General features: G+C 34.8%; 2 protein-coding genes and 2 long non-coding RNA genes across 6 annotated transcripts in view; 1 reads left to right on the top strand and 3 right to left on the bottom strand.

The window, feature by feature from the left end:
• Positions 1–149: 149 nt before the first annotated feature.
• Positions 150–23,562, bottom strand: part of LOC101888357 (scavenger receptor class B member 1) — a 76,879-nt gene continuing 53,466 nt past the window's right edge. For all 3 annotated transcript variants that reach the window (XM_011293801.3, XM_005182509.4, XM_005182510.3), the window contains exons 5-10: positions 18,956–19,156; positions 18,544–18,892; positions 11,149–11,315; positions 3,647–3,772; positions 2,983–3,585; positions 150–1,004 (exon numbers count right to left, since the gene is read on the bottom strand). In XM_011293801.3, the coding sequence (XP_011292103.2) occupies positions 933–1,004; positions 2,983–3,585; positions 3,647–3,772; positions 11,149–11,315; positions 18,544–18,892; positions 18,956–19,156 (1,518 nt within the window). In that variant the 3' untranslated portion in view covers positions 150–932. The remainder of the gene's footprint in view (positions 1,005–2,982; positions 3,586–3,646; positions 3,773–11,148; positions 11,316–18,543; positions 18,893–18,955; positions 19,157–23,562) is intronic.
• LOC131803697 (uncharacterized) lies at positions 5,454–6,180 on the bottom strand. The gene is made up of 2 exons (XR_009342730.1): positions 5,637–6,180; positions 5,454–5,545 (listed from the first exon to the last, which is right to left on the bottom strand). It is a non-coding gene; the product is annotated as an uncharacterized LOC131803697 (long non-coding RNA).
• On the top strand, positions 6,200–6,945 carry LOC105261585 (uncharacterized). The gene is made up of 2 exons (XR_009342729.1): positions 6,200–6,762; positions 6,854–6,945. It is a non-coding gene; the product is annotated as an uncharacterized LOC105261585 (long non-coding RNA).
• Positions 11,523–14,883, bottom strand: LOC131803695 (uncharacterized). Its single transcript, XM_059125212.1, has 2 exons — positions 12,564–14,883; positions 11,523–12,486 (listed from the first exon to the last, which is right to left on the bottom strand). The coding sequence occupies exons 1-2, from the start codon at positions 14,206–14,208 to the stop codon at positions 12,161–12,163; spliced, it is 1,971 nt and encodes a 656-aa protein (XP_058981195.1). The 5' UTR covers positions 14,209–14,883; the 3' UTR covers positions 11,523–12,160.

The raw sequence follows: 23,562 nt of genomic DNA on the forward strand, positions 1-23,562 counted from the left end.
TTTTTAACAAGTCTTTGCTTGCAGGGACTTCTTTAAAAATGTCATTGTTTTCTTTTTTCTTAGATTCGTTGCATTTTTTCAAAACACAAAATCGTAAAATTACTGTATCGACAATCTATTACGATTTTCTTGTTATGTTTATAGGATGGTTTTTATTTTATTTATTTTTTTTTTTTTTTGGAAAAAAGAAAACATTTGGTTGAAACCTCACAGAGGCAGAATTTGGACTACAAAATACTATTTTTTACGTATGTACTAGAATTTTTAAAAGGAAATAGCTTAAGCTAGGACTTATCTAGGAGTATAAATGTTTGTGAACAAATGACAATAATATGGGAAATGAGACGAGCCACAGCAAAATCTATAGATCTAAGGACGTTGTGAGTATAAAAAACCAAACCCAAATAAATAATTTATTATAACTCTTTGTCAATTGTAAGAAACACAGGACTAACTTGTACATCGACTTTTTCTCTCTATCACAGTTTAGCGTTTCAAATTGTTTTAATTTCATGGGCATTCTCATATCTTTCTCTCTAAGGAGTTCTTATGAATTGATGAAAATACCAATGCTATTCAGAATCTATTTAGATATCGATTCTCGATCGCTTTGATAGCTCATATTGACCATTTCATGTTAAGCCATCTCTGGTGGGCAATGGTGCTCATGCGATATACACCTCATATATACATATAAATACAAGACATATTTAAATGATAATTAGGCTTAATTAATCTCAGTTTAATTTACACATAGCTAGCTGTGCGTACAATCGCACATGTGTGTGTGTGTACATAGTAGAGGTGTTATGATTTTCTCTAAAACCAGTTCCATTAGATTTGAATACTTTTGTTTGCGGTGAATGAAAGTGTGCGTGTGCGTGTGCGTGTGTGCGAATGGTAGTGATGATGGGTTCTTTGTGTTTGGCTACTCAATGTTGACCAGGAACACTCCCATGTGAGTCTTTCATCGAACTTCGACAGCTGCTCAAACTAATGCCAATCTGAAAGAACACAAAAACCAAACAAACAAATTATAAATAAATTATTAATCAGTTTCGTTGAACTTTGTTTATTTATTTATTTTTTTTTTAATCTCTGCACACGTCGCAAAGTGTGTGTGTTGTTTTCATAAATTAAGAAGAAGAAGAAGTAAATAAAACCTAAGAAAAATATGTATTTTGAAAATAAATACTTCAGCTATTGGGTTAAAGGCAAGTTGGAGTTATGCTACGCAATTAAGCACCGTGCCAGGAATTTGCATAATCTTAAAAGCTGGAAAGATTGACCTTCTTTGAAAGGCCATTATTCCGAAACAATACAACTTCAGCAAAAGTAATCTCACAATGACTGAATGTAGCCTAGGAGCAATTGCAAAAATAGGAATATAAATAGATTTTTTATATCCTCAACCACGTGGCTAGAGAGGGTATATAGCACTTGACGCGGCCAAACGTCCCTTATGGAAATAACGGTTTTACACCCTAGGTCTCTTTGGACCAAATCCGTTTCAGGACATTTGGAGTCGATCTTGCGATGACTGTCCATCCGTCCGTCTGTCTGGCTGATGTCCAAGATAACTCTCGAAGGGATTTTATCCAAACCTGGTACATCGTAATATTATTATAAAACACAGATCGAGTTCGGAGATGATCAATATCGCTCTACTCCTTCTGGTACCTCCCCCCACAAAATGTCAACATTTTCAAAGAAAAAATAATTACAACACTAAAAGAGAAAGGATAATCTGATTTTGCTCCAACTTTGCAAATCCTAATATTTACATTATTGCTAGGTCATGTGCGAAAATGGACGATATCGGTCAACTTCATCAAGTACCTCCCCCACAAAGGGTCAAAATTTTGAATAATTATAACTCTTATAAAATGTGATATAAGTGTCCTATTTTCTTCAAATTAGACACATCACAATATTTTTATTAATCCAAGGTCTGGTGTGAAGATGGAGTATATAGGTCCACTCCTTCTGGTACCTTGCCTACAAAGGTTCAAATTTTTGAAAATTCATGAAGCTCATAAAACACGAAATTGACATCCGATTCCATTCAGGCTTGGCACATCTCAATGTTTCCATTAACACAAGATCTGTTGTAGATATGGTAGAGATCCAACCATTTCTTCGGGTACCTGCCCCACAAAGGGTCAACGTTTGGAATAACCAAAACGATCATAAACCCCGAAATAAGCATTAGGTTCTCTACAAATTGCACATATCACAATATTTTTACTAACCCAAGGTCTGCTGTAAAGATGGAGTGCATCGGTCCACTTCTTCTGGTACCTCCCCCACAAAGGGTCAAAATTTTGAATATTCATGAGGCTCATAAAACACGAAATTAATATCCGATTCCATTCAGACTTTGCACATGCCAATATTTCCTTTAACACAAGATCTGTTTTAATGGTGGAGATCGGACCATTTCTTCTGGTACCTCCCCCATATAGGGCTCATGATTTTAAAAATTTAAATACTCAAAGAAAGCGAAATAAGCATCCAACTCTCTTCAAATTTTACAAATCCAAATATTTTTTGCTAACGCAGATCTTCCAACCCCTTCTGGTACCACACCCACAAAGGGTCACATGTTCCAATACCTCTATTTGTCATAACTTGCGAAACAAGTCGGTGATTCTTTGGAACTAAATTCGAAATTTTTGATTTCACATTAAATTGGAAATAAATGTTCGATTTCCTTATATAGTCAAAATATGCCACGATCGAAGAACTAAACTCTTCTAATTTGGTGACATATTGATTTTGTAGAGTTGCCATCTGTTTTGTCACTTTTACATAACTTCCCTTTGCGTATTCTCATTTCTGGTCCATGTAGTTGTCTCAGAGCGAATTTGGTTTCCCATTAAATAATTACGAGAACACACATCTTTCGACTTTATCTCTCTGAGCGACTTACTTGTACTACATCCTGTACTTCAATCAATTCAATAACAAATAGATACTTACATTTTGTTCCCCATCATCGTCGTCGTCGTCATCAGAGTTAAAGGATTTCGATATTAAGCTGTCATTATTCGTTTCACCATCATCCGAACATGAGGGTGTTGAATTACGACTGAGTGTTAAGGTGGCCGTATCACTTTCATTGCCCTCATCACTGCTGCTGCTGCTACTGGTGTCGGTGTTCGAGATGGCCGGTTCCAATTCCAAGGCAAAGGAGCTGCGTTGTTTTATTTTTGACGATTGCTGCTGCTGTTGATTTTGATTTATTGGTGTCTGCAGTTCGGCATATAAATCATCCGATTCATGGCCATCGTTACGTAAAATCATATTATTTTTCTCATTGGCATGCAACAGCTTCATTTCACACGGATTGTAGACACCATTGGCGGCAACTTGCAGAATATTTGCCCGGGCATAGTTCACCTCCAATGTTTGACCTTTCTTGCTGAGGGTGGTTAAACGCATCGTGGCCCTGGTAACGGCATACACTAGCAGGGCTAAACCCAAAACTATGCCAGACCAAAAACCAAGCGGCTCAATGTAGGGTAAAATATTCAAATAGAAATTAAAACGGGAATCCAATGAATCGGGTAATTCGGGTAGGGTCTAGAGGGGAGGGGGAACAATTATTACTTGGTTCTAATTAGCAACAATTTTCAAAACTTACAATTTCAAACCACAACATGGGCACGGTGAGATGGCTAAAACGTTTGACACGCCCATATGCAGACATATCACGGAAATGCATATTGATTTGTACCTTCACCGATAGTGAAAGCGGTAAACCGGATTCCTGGAATGAGAGATTATAAAGAAAACAAAAACAATAATTAGTTTAGAACAACAAGTAATAATAAAAAAAACACAAATAATTCCTGAGTTTTGCCTTGTTGACAAAAAAAAAAAAAAAAAAAAAGAAATAATTCATCTGAGGCAATGGAATATTTTTAGGCCTTGACCCTGGTATAACTCTTGAAGTCATTTATTTGCATTAGACAGGGGTTTTTAATTTAATTAAAAAAAACTTGAGACTTGAGAATGATGTTATTTGAATTTTTTGCCATATTAAGGCGGAGGGTTTTCTCTTTCGAGTTGAGCTTTTAATGACCTAAGGAGATGGCATTGAAATTGGATTCTAATTTTTTTATTTAGGACTTTCGCTTAACCCATCCATTTAAATTATCTTCCTTAGCTCTTTAGAAATGTTTTTTGAATTCTCTTCCCAGTAAAAAAACTACAATATTCTCGACAATTTCCGATTAAGTCTAGAAACAGAAACCCCAGTTTCTACAGCTCTACTCATAGTCAGAATACGAAAACTATCATAGCTTCGAAGTTGTTATTGTCCACTTTCAATAAATTTAATAAAAGGTTGTAGCTGCCGTTTAAACGCAAATTATATAATTAAGATTAATCACTAAATTAGACAGCATGTCTAAAATCGACATTCTATTTCAGATTGATTTGTGTTTGCCTGGCCGGGACGTTATGGAATTGGTCTAGAAGGTGAAATAAAGTGGTGGCGGTGGCGATCAACGTGTAATTAGCCAGCCAACACAACCCACAATGTATCGTGTGAATAAATATTGATCAGGGACAATTGTTGTACGTTAACACCAAGTATTGTGAGCTTGTAATAGGAATGTACTGAGTACCGAGGGAATGAACTGATTTCTAGTAATGGTGAAACTTTCAAAATCACTCTGAGAGAATACATTGGGTTAGAAACATGAGAGCGCGAAATAGGAGAATTAAAAGTAGGAGACTGTTTCAGAACAGGCAAGAATCTATTAGATTTGCAATTATTTCGATATCATAGGTAGGAAATCGATCAACTGGATGGGGATGGGGGAAGGGAGGGTAGAGGATGGTGATATTTGATATTTTTGATAAAAAAATAAATAATATTTTAGGAAAAAGAAACCACAACCACATCAGTTGTGGAATATGATTAAATATTGTATCCTTAAAGGTACAACTTTTTGGTAGGGAAGGGAGATATTTTTGACAATGATATTTGTCTTTAAACAAGTAAAAAAGTTGAACTTTGAATGCCCTCCATCATTCAGAACGAATTTGGCAATTTTCAAAAAAAATATAAGTAAAAAAGCTGTAAGTTCGTTGTAAGTTCCAAGCCGATCTTTGAATACCAGGGCCGATCTTTAAATGGTGGACATTTGGAACGAATTTGGCAATTTAAAAATTATGTTGAAATCTTAAAAATACCGAATGTAGCCGTTATATTAGAGTCTATACGGCGACGACGACGTGGACCTGCACAGACAACTTTTGTCAAATGTCATTAGAATATTCAAATGCGAAACTTAAACAAATGGGTGAATAAAGTGGCTAAAATCATCAAAATATCGAATATATGGAGGTACCGTTATATTGGGGCTATACGAAGACGTGGAACTGCACAGTCAATTTTCTGTCATAAGCTGTAGTATCCATTACGAACATATTTAATAATATGAGTTTTTTTGAGCTTTAGGCCAGTTTTTTATTTTATTTCATTTTTGATCTCCGATATTTCGCAATTGTATAAATTGCATCTTCAGGGGATCTACAAGATAATATAATATTCTTAATATTACTATCACAGCATTGATTAAAAATAGAAACAAACACAATGTTATTACACAAAAATCGCTTACTTGTAAACAATAATCGTCAAGTTAACTTAATAACTACGATAGAATGCACTATCGTCGTCGGCTGTTAATATTGCACTGATTTTGTTTACATATTGCACGATCTCTTCTTTTGTGTCAAATGCCTATAGCAATAAGCTGCGTTATCTGTGTCGCTCTTAAAATTTATTCTCTCTGTTGTGTGTAGATTGTTGATGTGTAACATTTCTAATGTGAGTCTTCTGTGGTAATGGTTTTCCGTTTGCAGTATTTTTACTTGTTCAAGGTTTGGCTGATGGTTGCTTGATATACAGTGTTCCGCAAGCGCTGTTTTTTGTGTGTAATTTTGGTTTCTCATTTTTAAATCGGACTTATGGGCTGATAGTCTAGTTTTCAATTTATTTTTTGTGGTACCAACATAATATTTCCCACATTTTTCGTTAGGGTTGCCATCGCATTGTATTTGGTATATCACATTGTGTTTATCAGGATTTTGTATTTTGTCTTTTGTATGGCTAAATAGCTTTTTGAGAGTGTTGTTGTTTTTCTGGGCTATTATATATTTGTTCTTGTCATATATTCCAGAACTCAAATTTATATGACAAGAACAAATATATAATAGCCCAGAAAAACAACAACACTCTCAAAAAGCTATTTAGCCATACAAAAGACAAAATACAAAATCCTGATAAACACAATGTGATATACCAAATACAATGCGATGGCAACCCTAACGAAAAATGTGGGAAATATTATGTTGGTACCACAAAAAATAAATTGAAAACTAGACTATCAGCCCATAAGTCCGATTTAAAAATGAGAAACCAAAATTACACACAAAAAACAGCGCTTGCGGAACACTGTATATCAAGCAACCATCAGCCAAACCTTGAACAAGTAAAAATACTGCAAACGGAAAACCATTACCACAGAAGACTCACATTAGAAATGTTACACATCAACAATCTACACACAACAGAGAGAATAAATTTTAAGAGCGACACAGATAACGCAGCTTATTGCTATAGGCATTTGACACAAAAGAAGAGATCGTGCAATATGTAAACAAAATCAGTGCAATATTAACAGCCGACGACGATAGTGCATTCTATCGTAGTTATTAAGTTAACTTGACGATTATTGTTTACAAGTAAGCGATTTTTGTGTAATAACATTGTGTTTGTTTCTATTTTTAATCAATGCTGTGATAGTAATATTAAGAATATTATATTATCTTGTAGATCCCCTGAAGATGCAATTTATACAATTGCGAAATATCGGAGATCAAAAATGAAATAAAATAAAAAACTGGCCTAAAGCTCAAAAAAACTCATATTATTAAATATATTGGAAAATAGGTCGAAAAAAACTCACACTTATAATATCCATTACGAACTTTAAATAGGAAATTTGAAACAATTCAAATACCGAATATCGGCAGGTACCGTTATATGGGTCTATACGAAGACGTGGACCTGCACAGACAATTTCCTGTCTTAGGCTGTAGTTTTCATTGCGAACTCCACACACCAAATTTGAAAAAATTCCGGTGAATAATGTTGCTTAAATCACCAAAATACCGAAAAAGGGAGGTACCATTATATGGGCCCTACATGATCCATTGTCAATACCAAAAGTCCTGCAGACATTATACACATTTGAGTAAAATGTTATCAACCTACTTCATTTCATTCGGAAGCTAGAGTGATTTCCACAGGCGGATAGACGGACGGACATCGTTTGATCAAATAAAGTCCTTGAAAACGTATTGCTTAAAACATCCACTTTTAATAAACTAAAGTCCTTGAAAAAATATTCTTTAAAAAATCCACGCCACTGTTGAGCCTTGAAAAAATATTCTTTAAAAAATCCTCGCCTCTGTTGATCCTTGAAAAATATTCTTAAAAAAATCCTCGCCTCTTTTGATCCCTGAAAAAATATTCTTTAAAAAATCCACGCCACTGTTGAGCCTTGAAAAAATATTCTTAAAAAAATCCTCGCCTCTTTTGATCCCTGAAAAAATATTCTTAAAAAAATCCACGCCACTGTTGAGCCTTGAAAAAATATTCTTTAAAAATTCCTCGCCTCTGTTTATCCTTGAAAAAATATTCTTTAAAAATCCACGCCACAGTTGAGCCTTGAAAAAATATTCTTTAAAAAATTCCTCGCCTCTGTTTATCCTTGAAAAAATATTCTTTAAAAAATCCACGAATCTGTTGATCCTTAAAGTTTGAAGACAATCCATCAAAATCAACATTCCAACCTAGCGAAAGATGGCGCTCAGGCTATTATTTTGTTGCAAAAAAAAAAATTACAAATATTTCTTAAAGAGAGTGCATTTTTGCCTTAATGTGTCCACATATTCTGGTTATACTGGTTTCGTTTACAGAAATGGGTTTCTTGTAAAAAGATTCCAGAATGGTACAAATTGTAGATTCTTGCATGTTTTAAAATAGCGCTATCGATAGATTATTGGTGTATAGCGTAGGGACGCAAATGTTCAATTGAACGATCCATTGAAGGGAATAACTGAACTAGAACCCTCAGAATCCTTGCATTTAATCAAATAAACTTTAAAATTATGTTTTTTACAAATCTGCGTTTGGATAAACCCTGATAATCAACCAATCACTTTTGGGAAATAATGTACTTTAAGTCTATCGTATTTGAATTAAAGGGGCTATCTTCAAACGAATTCAAATTCCAAAGTCTTCTATTCAAACTGCGTCACACAGACATTTCAAATATTTTGTTTGTTTTTTTTTTTGTTTTGCTATTTTAATAAAATCCAAATTCTGGCTGTCAAATATTAAATTATCGGTTTTTCTAGAACGAATTAATTGATGTACATTTTGTTTTGATAGAAAAATAAGCTGACACTGGAACAGGTTTCGATATCGATGTCGATTATTTATGAATATAAATATGTAGATATTATTCCATTACGCACAAAGTATTAAACGGTCTGGATAGATCTACTGGAATAACAAATTAAAATATAATACATTTGAAGTAGACCAAATCAATTGATTAGAATGAAGATACAGTATCATGCTTGTTTGTTCGTAAAGCTTCGCTTGAAATTTGACACAGCGATAATAATTGGGGAGATTTCTTAAACAGGGTTTAAATTCTTTGATAGTTGAATATTTCTACGTGAACAAATAAATAAATGTTGTGCGTAAATTTCTCTTTGGAGTCGAATTTAAGTATTCTCAATTTTAAGGTGGTATTAAACATAGAAGATGTAAATACAATTTTCCAGGTATATAAAATCTCTTCTGTGAACGTTGGCCATTATCTCTTTGTCTAGTTTCAGGGTGAGATGAAAAAACTACAACAAACTTCAGACTGCTATCATTTCTAAGCCACTCGTCCGACAGCTGTTAAAATTATTCCAGTGAAAGCTCATTATGTTGTTTACAAGCGTACCAAAGCATTTTGGTGAGAATTTTCCTGAAAAAAAGTTATTCGTGATGGAATTCTAGCGTGATAGTGTGATTTCTTTATATTTGGCTGGAAAACCACAAGTGGCTATCGTTAGAGCACTCCAGCATTTAAATGTGAATAAATCTTATCTCGTACCATTGCTCGTTACCATGATACTGGTAGCGTAGCTCGACGTCAAGGAAGTGGACGGACGAAAACAGCAACATCAGCAGAAATGGTTCGAAAAGTAAAGAAGTGACTTGATCGAAACCCGCGTCGCAGTGGCCGAAAAATGGCTCGTGATCTGAACATATCGCAATATTCCATTCGCCAAATATTGAAAAATGAGCTAGGCGCAAAGCCATTGAAATTCAAAAAAGTGCAAGATCTTACACCACAACAGAGAGAAAATAGACTCAAAAGGGCTAAAGAGTTGCTTCGCTTGGCCAAAAGTGGTGAACTGCCGAATTTGGTTTTCTCCTATCTCCGATGAGAAAACATTCGTTGTCCAGGAGTTTGTAAACAAACAAAATGATGGTGTTTACTTGCCAACGGGGTCAGCTGAAAATGTAGTAGAGTATTTTGAAGAAAGCAAGGTTGGCACTAAAAAATACAAAAGTGTCGATCACCTCAAGTAAGCGCTTCGCCGGGAATGGGCCAAAATACCGCATAGCAACATTCGGACAACGTGTGGCGGTTTGTTTGGCCGTTTCAAGGCCATAATTCGGGCCAAAGGTGACCAATTCCTACAAATCTAAACTTATTCTAAAATTTTATGCTATTTCCGACATTTTTTGCTTTGATTCAAAAAATTAAAAAAAATTGTAAAAATCATGGCGTTTGACTTTGTTGCCACTTAGGTTGTAAGGTTAGGTTTCTCGACAGAATGGACCTATTCTGTAGTCCATTGGTTTTCAAGATATTTGCGATCGTTTGAAGTTGATAGGCACTACTGGCTATTATCTCTTTATGAAGTGCCATTACAACTATAAGTCTTGAACCTGGGAAATTTAAGTTCTTCTATCCCCACAAGACTTAGAGAAATGCATATATTTACCAAATCCGTTTTTATAGTCCTATGGCAGAACCTGCGGGGAGAAAGATGGACGGATGCACATACTATACATTCCATTTTCGATTTTGATATCTATTTCGTTGTAAATTTTTGTACAAGTTTTTTTTTATGAGATAGATTACCTCAAGATTGATTAAGAAGCTTTAGTAGATTGTTTTGTGTTTTTTTTTTGTGATTTGATTTGATAAATTAATTGGCATTTTTACAACTTATAATTGTTTTCCATTAAAGTCAAGTTGTTTCTATTGATTGATGATTTAGTGGAATTATTTTCAATAAAAACAAATGTAACCAAGCGAAACAAAATGGTAATTAAATATAAAACTAAATACACATGTATTCATGGCATTAACCTTAGCACAGCATTGTCGGAAATGTCGGTTTTTAGTTGGCGATGTCAGAAGCAAAGCCAAGCAAAGCGAGGAGTATCCTTTCACTTTTCTGAGATCTACTTTAATGATGACATTATGGCCACAATGTGGTTTGGTTTGCTTTGCGGCCGGTGGCAAGTGATGGGTTTGCCATTTTAATGGGCATATTAAAGCAGAGAATGTTCTAGCCCTCACCGAAAAAAAAAAACAAAAATCTTCCATTCGAAAAGCGCTGTCGGCATACTAAAGCCACCATAGCCTATGAAAGGAACTGGGAAAACATGATTCATCTTTTGTTTTATGTTTTTTTTTTTTTTTTTAATTTTTGCTGCCACACAACGAATTTCAATAACAACATGGAAATGTTAATTGGGGGAAACAATATCAAGAACAATATAATCGGCACGCACGCTTAACAGATAGCCAGCCAGCTAGCCCGACAGCATTCATTGATAGCTAAGCTATGCTGCCTCAAATATTCCGCAACATTTTGAGTAGAACAGCAAACTTGTTTCGCTGCCCGATTCGAGCAGACATTATGGCCTCAAACAGTTATTCAACAAATCAACGACTAGCGAGACTCCGACTTATTGACTAACTAAATCTGTAATTGACGACTGACGAAACACACACAAACGTCGCTGGCTGAAGTTCAACTTACCGGCTCGATGATGAATTCCGATGAATGTTTTTCCTTGTCGGGTTCCAAACCAGTTATGTCTGTTTGTAGACGAGGATCGCCATCCATGAAATGTGGAAACGATAGTGAAATGGGAAAACCGTAATAACAATCGGTGACGTCAACTAAACCCACAGGCTGGCAGTAACCTGAAATTAAGAAATAATAAAAAAGAAAAAACAACAACATTAAAGAGATAAATAATTCAACAATATTTTTACAACATAACATTTTGTTATTGTTGTTGTTGATGTTTACATGACGCGTTATTGTTGTTTAAACAACAGGAGTAACAGTTACAAAAAAGAGGCGGTACCTCAGAACTTATTTTTTTATGAGGCAGACATGAAAACACGGATGTTGGCACCGTGTAAACACAATTGTCTTAACAGCTTTATTAAGGAGCAGAAAATAAGACTGAAGGCAGTTCAAAGGAGTTTTATAGGGTAAATGTACCAGTAGTCGGCACTTTTAGAATTTTCGCTTTTTCAATCTTTCAATATTCTGAGTAAAATCTTTCAATTGCAGAAAACTAAAGTTGTTTGGATTCCAAATTTTGTTTAGTTTTGGAAATAATAAACAAAAATTTAATTTGTTTTTAGTAAATTGGTAAAATTTGCAATTTTACTAAAACAGTGGTTTTTTGCCAGTAGTCGGCACCATTTTCCAATGCTCGGCATGTCTATTTGCCAGTAGTCGGCATATTGTATTTCAATAAAGAAAATATTATTTTTTATATTATTTTTTATTTCAAATAGTACAAAACAATTATATATTACTAATTCACAGTTTAATCTAGAATTTGAAATAGTATGGTTACCTTTAGTAAATGGATTTTTAATTAAAATAAAAATGAGATAAAAGAAAAAAAGAATAAATTTAATATTTGGAGTTTATTTTGTCTTTTAACCTAGTTACTGTTTTTAATTCATTTTGGTTTAACTTAAACTTAAACATTAGGAATAAAATAAGTTAATTCACAGGTGCATTGGTATCAGTCTTCCACATCACTGTCAAGTTCTTCGTTGAAAGAACTACGCTTTTCCCTTTTCTTTCCTCTTTTATTTTTTCTTATTTTTTCTAATTTCTCCAATTTTCGTTTCTGGCGTTCCAGTTTTCGCTCTTGTACTGCGTTTGCCTTGGCAATTTTTTCATTTTCTACTGCTTGAATATGCTCCCTCCATGCAAGTGCAGAAATTGCACTTGGAGGCTTGATTCTCGAGTTGGGTTTTACTGCTGATGTCAATCTAGGGAATTGAATATGGCTTTTAAACGATTTTGACACAGACCCTTCTTCGTTTTGTAAAAACTTGGAAGAACCTAGTTAGAAAAAGAAAAAGTGTATACTGGCATTATACCTGGGCACTACAGAATATATGCACGTTTGTATAGATTACCTGGTTTGGATAAGTTAACGGGACTTAAAACATTTCTAATAAGTGCGCTAGTTACTGATGATTTAGGTGAATCTTTCGTTGGTTTTAACGACAATTCTACATTTCTGGATGTAGTGGGAGACGAACAAAAAGTCAATATCGGTGCATTATTTTCATTTAATGGAGATGAAGAGCGTAGCCGGGTTTCTTTTTCCAAAATCCAGTCTTTATTGACTATACATGAACTGGGCTGCACGGTTACGTTGGCTAATAATTCAATATCTTGTTCGCCTTCAGAGTTTTTCAGAGACTCAATCTCTTCAACAACTATGTTAGCGTCAATTCCCCGAGAATTAAGCCTTGAACTTATTAGGTTTATTACTTGAATTGCTTTGTCGAAGTCCATTAAATGTAAACCATTATTTGCATCGCTCCTATTTGTCATTCTTTCCAAATTGTTTCTTACACACTTTGTATAATCGACGTTCTCAGGGTTAAACGGATAAAGTCCACATTTCCGGAACCCATTCTTAATGGTGTCTTCCAAATCTATTGCTGACAGCACGGAATGCAACAGAGGACAAAAAGTGCATTTTGAAAGGACTTTGTTAATATTTTCCGTTTTATTTTGCCATTCCCTCAATGTATTTTTCCACTCAGATTTCAACGGCTTAAAAACACTGACGTCCGCTGGTTGCATTATATGTGTTGTATTGGGAGGAAGTGCGTACAATATAATTTTATTATTCTCACAGAATTCACTAAGTTCCATAGTCATATGAGACTTATGACCGTCGACAAATAGCAAAACTGGCCTAGGGACTTGATTTTCTTCTAACCATTTATGGACACAATTAGCAATGTATTCAAAGAACACGTCACTGATCATCCATCCGGTTTCCGATTTTCCGAGGAACCAGGTCTCCGGGAGACTGTTCACTACATCCTTGGGAACTCTTTTAAATGGAAAAACAACCATTGGATTAACAGTTTTACCATTAGCGGAAAAGACTAATAGTACTGTCACTGTTTCTTTTTCGTTTCCTTTTTGTATTGAATACACATTTCTGTAACCCTTTGGCGCTAAAACTTTTCCAGTTTTCGGGCACATAGAAAAACTGGTTTCATCCCCATTAAAAATCCTGGATGGATCCTCCAAGATATCTGTAGCATTCTGCTCTTCTAAAAACGTTTTTAAATCGGAAAACCATTTTCTTATAGTCTCCTCCGTTACTATGGCTCTCCCCTTTGTAATTCCCTCGGACTCCCGAATGCTTAAATCAGGATGTCGTCTTAAAAATGCGTTAAACCATTTTCTGCCAGGTCGACTGTCTTTAAAAGGAGTAACTCTTTTATCCTCATTTAAAATTTTTTGTACGGTGTTTAACAATTCGTCAATTTTTATCGGAAATCCACATTTGGCCAAATCTAGACACCACTTTTTTAAATGCTCTTCTTCGGCAGTTGTTAATATTGTAGGAGGTCCCATCTTTCTTGGGCCTTCAGGAGCTCTACCAGACAGTTTGTCCTGCAAAGTTGCCCTGGGAACACCATACTTTTTACTGGCACCCAAAATTGATATATCGCCTCTTCTTATGGCATTTAGTGCGTCGTTCAGGGCGTTTTCCGTATATTTGTGAAATGATCTTTTTCCTTTTGGAGGCATCTTTGAAAAAAAATGTTGGCTATCTGAAACGTCAAATAGCTTCTTTAAAAAACCTACTTAACTTAGAAAAGTTGGTCAAAAAACACAAATAAAAGCGACTGCCGACTTAAGGACCATAGTTATGTCGAATACTGTGTAAATCCACTCAAAAATATTTTTTTTATTTGAGTAGTTTTTGGATTATTTTTTAATACTTCTCTCAAATTTTGGTGAAATTTGTCAAAAATGATATTTTTCTAGTAATTGGCAACCCCTGCCGACTATTGGCAAATCTCTTTTTTTCCTGTCCCTAATGTCGGCATTAAAAAATATAACAGAAAAATGATTAATTTGTATTTTTTAAAGTTATAAAATGATCTTTAGACTGTTATTTACTATTATAAAATATTTCTGATTTCAAAAGTATTAATTTTAATATACTTACATAGATTATTAAGTTGACGCCACCACTAATTTTTTCTTTACAAACAGCACTATCGCACGTGTTGGAAGACACTCACTGACAAAAACCGTTATTCTCTCGTAATAAATGATCGATGCTCATTGTTTTTTTTTTACAGAAAGAGAGCAGAGATCAGTGTTGATGTTTTTTGCAATTATTTCATTATTTGGTCACTTCTATTCTTAGTTATTTAAGTTTATATTTCAAAACTGCCGACTACTGGGACATGCCGAACTTAGGCGCACTTACCCTATAAAAAAAAAAGGAAAAAAGCAGACAAGTTCGACAGGGCCGAACTTTAATACCCTCCACCATTTGGAAAAAAATTTGAAAAATTTCAACAAATTCCAAAAAATACCGTCTACATGATGAGCTTTATACGAAGGCTATACGAAGACGAGGACCTGCATAAGAAATAGGCTGTAGTACCCATTAAGGTCTTGAAAAACGAAGTTTGAAACAATTCCGGCGAATAATGTCGGACAAATCGTCAACATACTGAATAAAGGGAGGTACCGATTTTTCGTGGCTATAGACGTGGACCTGCATACGAAATTTTTAGGCATAGGCTGCAGTATCCATTCCAAACATCGAATACGAAATTTGAAACAATTCGGGTGAAGGATGTCGTTAAAACTATCAAAATACCGAATAAAGAGAGGTACCGTTATACGAGGGCTTTACGAAGACTGGTAACTGCATATGCAATTTTTAGGCATAGGCTGTAGCACCCATCATAAACTTCGAATACGAAATTTTAAACTATTCCGGTGAATAATGTCGCTAAAATCATAAGAATATCGAATATCGGGAGGCATCTCTATATGGGGGCTATACGAAGACGTGGACATGCATACGAAATGTTTTGTCATAGGCTGTATACCCATTACAAACTTCGAATACGACATTTGTAACAATTCGGATGAATGATGTCGCTAAAATCATTAAAATACCGAATATCGGGAGGTACCGTTATATGGGGGCTATACGAAGACGTGGACCTGAATACGAAATCTTTAGGAATAGGCTGTAGCACCCATCACAAAATTCGAATACGAAATTTGAAACAATTCGGGTGAATTACGTCGTTAAAATCATTAAAATAGCGAATATCGGGAGGTATCTCTATAAGCCCCCATATAGAGATACCTCCCGATACGAAAACGTGGACCGACATGGCTAAAAGTGGACCGACATGCTAAATTGGGTATTGGGTAAAGGAAAAGAGCTGAAATTCTGTTTTTATCTGATCATGAGATCTAATGGTGCTAAATGTTGTGTTGGGTGAAGGGATGGGGATAAAGTCATGCAATTTTTTATTGCGATGTCTAGGATTTTTAGTGTCTTGGATTGAGATAGGGAACGGGTTCGCTAATGAGTATTAAAATTTTACGAAAAGTACTAAGTAGTACTAAATGGAGTATAGGGTGTAGGGATAAAATCGGATGCCCAAATTTGATATCTCAGATGGAGATATGGGGAAAAATTCTAGTGTAGTAAAAACTCTCGTTTTTTGAAAACAATTTCCAGAGGTAGATATTTGTACCCTAATACTGAGAAAAGTATTTTTTTCTTGGGTAGCCGGGTATTTTATTCGAAAGTCCGTGTTCAAGACCCGGACTTACTAAGCCCCCATGGCCAATATAGGTATCATGTGAAAGCTAAAAATACCTATCCAACAAGAGGTTATGAGGTTATTTAAAACGTCACAGGAGTTGTATCAAAATGATTGAATTTTCGGACCTGAATTTCTTAAAAAATCCCCAAAAGTCAAAAAGGCCCCATTTTGGGAGTACAATTTAAATTTATGCCAAATTACAGCTTAAAATCCAACCTTTCCAAAGTGCTGGTCAGTACATTCTGTTCAGTTTTTTTTTAATTTTATGCGGTTTTAGGTAGCCGGCCTTTGGCTGGGGCTTGAGTTTTTTCTCCTCTGGGTAGGTGCAACACGGGTTACGCGAACTATTCTTTTTCTAAATTTCATACTCCGTTTCAGTAGCGTTACGAATTTAACCTGCCTACTGGGAAAATACACATGTGTGCAAAATTTTAGCCTTTTATCTCAATTCGTTCGAAAGATAGGTTCATATTTTGGTCAGACGCGACCATGTTTTTCTATATTTCTGATTACGTTAGTGTCCATTTGTTAGACATCAACTAAAAAGAAGACCTTGTATATATTTCCGAATTCCTTCCAGAAGTCCTTAAAGTCCTTCTATATATCTTAGAATTTTTATAAAACGCTAAAAATACTCCAAATGATCCTTCATTTTGAGACATTATTTGAGATAAGAAATCTGTATTCTAGTGTAATCCAAGAACGATCAATCATATCAGGACAGAAATTTCTTAAAAAAATTATGACTAAACTTTAATGTAACTTTAATGACTACAAATGATGATATGCAGATTATTTGAGTCGGCAACGAACGGTGCAACAAGTCTGCTTTCTAACATATGGGTAAGGGGGGCAAAGGGAAGCTCTTCATAAAAAAACTGATATCTACTAGCTGTATATTAGAATCTTAACAGCCCTATTAAATGCAATTTTAATAAGCGTTTTGTTGTTTTAATTGTCATATTAATCTTCGGCTCTTTTAATGAACCGGTGGTGTTGCTGGTGGTAATTGAAACTATGATTAATTATTTGGAAGGCAAATGTTGGGAGGCAATGTTGGTTATTGATTTTTTTTGTTCAATTTTATTATTGAGTTTGGCCTGAAATTGCATTTGCAATTGGAAATTAGTTAATGCGGATTGTTGTTGTTTGTGTTTTTAATTACAAATCAAGGAAATTATAGCTATATTCCACAATGACTTGTCAATAATTGGCCAGCCAGCCAACCAGCCAGCCAGAAGATGATTTCATTTGCAATGTTATTGCTAGGGCTTTTTGTTTTTTTTATTGTTTTTATAAAACAAAAAAATACAAAAATATTCCCAAATTGACTGGCAATGAAGTGTTTTGATTAATTTGTTACAAAAATTCCAATAATGCTGTTGATATTTGACGTCAAATGCGGTAACATCATTACTACAGTTTAAGAGTGTGCGAGAGACGTAGGAGAGACAGAGAGTGAGTGAAACGAAAGCAATCAGAACATTGTTTGTTGTTTGTAATTTTTGTTTTGATCATGATCATGACAATGACATTGTAGTGCAACGAAAATTTAAAAAAAAAAAAACAAATAAAAAACGAAAGCATTCTACAAAACCAACAAATTGCTACCGTTTTGTTTTTGAAAAAATGGGCGTTAAATGTTTTTCCACGTCTTGCCTCTTTTAGGCGTATTTATGTCAAATAAAAGTGTCAACTAAGTTTGATTATTAAATAATTCTATTTTGTATTAGAAAGTGGCAGAGAGAGAGAGAGAGAGAGAGAGAGAGGGAATGAGAGAAATTGTGAATGCGTTACCGGAAATGCAATGGACTGGAAAAAATACTATCATGCGATATTGTAATAAATATCGTTGACATCAAGGCCACAAAATTGAATTGATTTCATTCTGAGTCTGCATATCAATCGAGGGGGGAAATAACAACAACATTATTTAAAGGCCACCTAAGGGAAATTTTTAGGAGAATTTTTACTATCACTAGCCTATATCATAGCTAATAATATGGAACATCAAAGTCAAAAGAATATTCATATTTTTAAACGAATATTTAAGAGTTTTAATTGAGGATTTTACAGAAATGAATTAAAGGCTTAAATTGTTGTTCTCTTCCAGAACCTGGAAGAGTGTAAAAATATTACTCCGATAACCGATTTTTCCTTTTTTTAAGGAAAAATAGCAAAGCTAGAAGATTCTTAGAGTGTAAAAATATTACTCCCGTAACCGATTTTTCCTTTCATTTCATTTCAATTTCATCAACATTTTCATATGACTTACCTTTACGACAGAAACATTTATTATTCTCATTGACACGACCATTGTCCAGCAGATTATCTTCAAAGATATAACGATAACCCGACAAACTGCCTTTATTTATCAATTCGTCATCGGCACGATGCAGAGTTACAGGTCGGCACATACTTTTCCTAAAGAATTTGATCGTATCGTTGGGCTTGATGAAGCTCGGGAACTTGACACCATCCGAGGCATTTTCAATGTTGCTGCAGTGCTCCCCATCCCATTGACGGAGATTTGGTGAACCACGATAGGTGGCATAAAGACCCGAAAACCTGGGATCCGGTACACCAGTGTGGAAGGTTTCAAAATCATTGTTAAAATCCATCATCTGAAAGAGAAATTGCGTTAGATATACATTCTGTTGGAAAAATTAAAATTTCCCCATTCTTACCCTATCGACCAGACCAACTTTGTCGAAATATATCCAGCCGGGCAAAAATGTGTTGCCCAACGATGTCAGTGTGGTGGCATAGCCAAACATAAATTCCTTGGCTGTCATTCTCACAATGGGCTTGGAATCCTGCGACATAAACAGACTATTCAAAGCCATGCGTATGAAAAACGGTTTGTCTGCCGTCAAATGAGATATGGCCTGCAAAAAACAAAAAAATAGAGAGTATGAATTAAAACGTAATTACAATTTATAACACAATTAATAATCAATGGTTACGTTAATTGTTTAAATCGTAGTTCCAATTTAATATTCATATATAGTCTTTGTTTTTTGTGTTGTTCCCTGCGCTAATTACTTGAAATCAATTGAAAATAGATCATGTGTTGTTGTGGAAAAACTATTGACACTTCGCTAGTCGCTATTATGCAATAGCTGGATTTCGAATAATTTCCATAATTGAATTTCTCTGGAAATTGGCTGGAAAGGGCTTTGATTCGATGATTGCCAAAGTAATTAAGAAATTGACGTTGGAGTCGATCGTTTAATATTCAACAATTAAGGTGTCTCAATCAAACTGGTATTTTGTCCCAGATTTGTTTGGAATAATTGAACTTCCTTTAATCTGCTTTTTTTGCTATATCCTAAACGACTTTAAACCTTAAAAGTTGGAAGCGATCAAAATCCAGTTGTAAAATTCAAATCAACTCCCAAAGAATACACTTTAATAATTGGTATTTCAATTAAACTGTAATCAATTTTCTCCGGACATGTCAACATTTTTGCTAACGAGCTAACATTGACCAGAGGCTGTAATAATCTGCAATTAATATTGATATTTTTAACTTCACAACGGATCTTTTGTTAGCAAAAATGTTTGCGTGTGTTTAATTTAAAGGGAGTTGGGTGCTTATTTCGCTTTCTTTGAGGGTATGGTTTTTCAAAATCTTGATTCTTGTGGGGGAGGAAGAAGAAGCAGAAACAGATCTTGTGTTGATGCAATATTTCGAACGAAGTTTGAATGGAATCGGATGTTAATTTCCCGTTTTATGAGCGTAAAGGATACTCAAAATTTTGACCCTTTGTGGGGGAGGTTCTTGAAGAAGTGGACCGATGTAACCCATTTTCACACCAGACCTTGGTTTAATAAAACTATTGTGATGTGTGTAATTTGAAGAAAACCGGATGCTTATTTCGTATTTTATGATCATTTTGGTTATGCAAAACTTTGACCCTTTGTAGGGGAGGTACCAGAAGGAATTGTCCGATCACTACCGTCTTTATAACAGATCTTGTGTTGGTGGAAATGTTGAGATGTGCCAAATCTGAATGGAATCGGATGTTCATTTCGTATTTTATGAGCTTCATGAATATTCAAAATTATAACCCTTTGTGGGGAAGGTACCAGAAGAAATCGTCCGATCTCTACCGATTTTATAACAGATCTTGTGTTCATGGAAACATTGATAAATGCCAAGTCTGAATGCAATTGGATATAAATTTCGTGTTTTATGAGCTTCAAGGATACTAACAATTCTAACCATTTGTGGGGGAGGTACCAAAAGAAGTAGACCGATATATTCCATTTTCACACCGGACCATGGGTAAATAAGGTAAGGGAGGTACTTGATGGAGTGGACCGATATTGTCCATTTTCGCACCTGACTTAACACTGATACAAATATTAAGATTCGCATAGTTAGAGCAAAATCGGGTTATTCTTTCTCTTTCTGTGCAGTAAATAATTTTCTTTAAAATATGGACATTTTGTGTGGGAGGTACCAGAAGGAGTGTACCGATATTGCCCATCTTCGAAATCGATCTAAGTTCGACAATAATATAACGATGTACCAAGTTTGGATCAAATCGGATACTCGCTTCAAGAATTATCGTGAGCACCAGCCAGACAAACGAAGCGAAAGACCAAATGTCCTGAAACGGATTTGGTCCAAAGAGACCTAGGGTCTAAACCCGTTTTTTCTATGAGGCACGTTTTGGTCGTATCAATTGATAGATAGCCTCTGTAGCCATATGGATGAGGGTATAATTAGGGTTCCCTATTAGCAGTCATCTTGATCTTTTACGAAATGTAAAGTTGAAGTTTTTTTTCAAATCGAGTATACGTTTTCGTGGTCCTTCAGCGTTATTTGTGTATATAATTTAATGGGTTTTCGCGAATTTTTAATAGGCTATAGATGAAATAATATTTATTTATTTCATCTATAGCCTATACTTTTGCAAGTGCTGTCCTGAATTTTTAGGAAAAAAATTTAAGGACTATTCAGAATTCTTAGAAATTATGTATAAGGGACCAACATGGATTTTGTGTTTTTAAAGGACTTTCGGGAGTTTTTGAAATATTTTATAAGAAACATTAAAGATCAGTGAATGTGAAGCCATTCTGAAGTTTTTTTCCATTTTTTTCTCTTTAAGAAAAAAGACTTCTCTTTCCCGGTACACATTTACGCACAAGTGAACTTTTAATGGCTGTAAATATTGATATTCACTTGTCTACGCTGTTGTTGCTGCTGTAATAACAAAAGCAATTCAAAACAATATCGACAATTGTTTAGAGTTACAATGCAATATGCATACTGATCTCTGGTAAAACCCTCATTCTCAGTGACTCACTTCGATTTCTAAAAAAAAAAACAGACACACACTCTTTTCTCTGAGAAAATAGAAATTATGAGTTGGGCTCTGCTTTGGTTTACTATTTATTCATTTAAATAAATCAATAAAATCGTTAAAGAATTTATTGGCTTTCGAACAAATGCAAATGGGCTCGCAATTATTTATGCAAAATAATTAAATGAATAATAAAAACTAGAATCGTACGATTTCAAATGGGAGTAATGATCGCTGCAGGGGAGTTAACTCTTTAAACGAAACAAAAGACTTAAGACACAAACGTCATCAATGCAAGGCAAGCCAATATTGAGTGGCATTTTGACGAACTCAAACGTCATTGCGGGTATTCTAAACATAAACTAGACATGTAGGAGTTGTTGTTGCGTTTTATATGACAAATTAATAGATAAATACAATATTTCATGGTATGTTGTTGTTGTTGTTGCAACAATAACAATTCAATTCACGAACAAAGCAATTAGTTGCGAGAATTAACATCAGACCTATCCTAACAACAATTTATTTCATTATACCCTCTCGGTGTATGGAATAAACAGTTGGATTTATGTATATTTATGAAAGTATATATGTATGTACGTGTGTGTGAGTAGGTGTCTATGTTAGTGTGGTTTAAAACTTGCAACGGTCAATGAAACATGTTATTTGTTTTCATTAGAAAACTTTCCACTATTTTTTTTATTATTATTAACATTGCCCGGAATACTCATAAAACTGGAAACCGAATTCGAATAGAATGGAAAGAAAACAATTATTCCTATAAATCACCACACTTTTTATGTTTCGTATTTATCAATTTAGTTTGGTTTTTTTCCACTTCAGTTGGGTTTCATTCATCCACATTGTCTTCTTTAGTGAGAGAGAACAAATGAAGTTGGTACGATGTGGGTGACATGCAATTAGGCCATAAAAACCACGGTGGCTAGGAACACAAGTGGAATTTCAATTTTTAAAATGTCGACGTAAGTTAAATGTTTGGGATGAGTAATAAATATAAAAACTTGAATTTGCAGAAGACGCATTTTATTTATAAGAAGGGGACTGGTATTAAAATAATGATTTAAAACAAAAGTGTGTTGTAGCCCAAGAAATTGTTAAAGTGCTCATTTTATGGTACACAGATATCTAAAATTAATATTTGGGGTTATCTTCTCCCAGGTTTTAACAAAATACACTGATAGTCCAATATTTTGTTAAAACCTCCCGACCAGCTTGACGGCCAAAATTTACTGTATTTTGACATTTTAAGGCCAATCATAGGATATTAACCTCAATCCTTAAGAAAACTCCCAAGATCCACCATTTGGTATAGTCCCCCTTTACCTCAAGATTCCCGGCATTTTGAAGCTTTCAGACACAATTTTCAAAACAATTTCTTCTAATTTTGTATTCTGAATTGGAATATGGAAATAAAATTTCCCCTACGCGAACTTGCAATTTCGTCCGATTTTTATGCCACACACCACATAGTGGTAAGGGTATTATGTCTTTGTGCATTTGTTTGTAACATAGAGAAGGAAGCGAGATAGACCCATAGTTATTTTTGAGGATCTTCATAGAAACACTTTCTGAGTCGATTTATGCATGTCAGTCCGTCTGTCCATGCATTCTTGTGAAAAAATACAGGTCGCATTTATTATCAAACAAATACAAAACAAATAATATTTGTTTGGCCCAAGGACGAACCCTATTGAAATTGTTGAGAATCGATTCAAATATAAATATAGCTGCAGTATACAAGGTTGCCCATAATCGACGGACCCATGTTTTTTTGGGCCCATTCCAATCGACGAGGCTTGTCCGCAGGCAACATTCTTTGCGTTAATTGAATTTTGTACGGGAACAAATGCAAATCATTGCGAATAATCCGTTGTAAAGTAGACCGAACCATGCCCAACTGCTGAGAACGGCGTTTTTGGGATGTTCTTGGGGACCTCTCAACACTGGCTCGTACGGCA

This window comes from Musca domestica, unplaced genomic scaffold (assembly GCF_030504385.1).
Source record: "Musca domestica strain aabys unplaced genomic scaffold, Musca_domestica.polishedcontigs.V.1.1 32, whole genome shotgun sequence".
In the NCBI taxonomy this organism is placed as follows: Eukaryota; Metazoa; Arthropoda; class Insecta; order Diptera; family Muscidae; genus Musca; species Musca domestica.

What these genes read in the sequence shown, in the direction of transcription:
- LOC131803695 (XM_059125212.1), bottom strand. Translation starts at nt 14,208, where the DNA reads ATGCCTCCAAAAGGAAAAAGATCATTTCACAAATATACGGAAAACGCC. An exon ending in CGTTAACTTATCCAAACCAG is followed by an intron (nt 12,487 to 12,563) that starts GTAATCTATACA and finishes TTTTCTAACTAG; the next exon opens with GTTCTTCCAAGTTTTTACAA.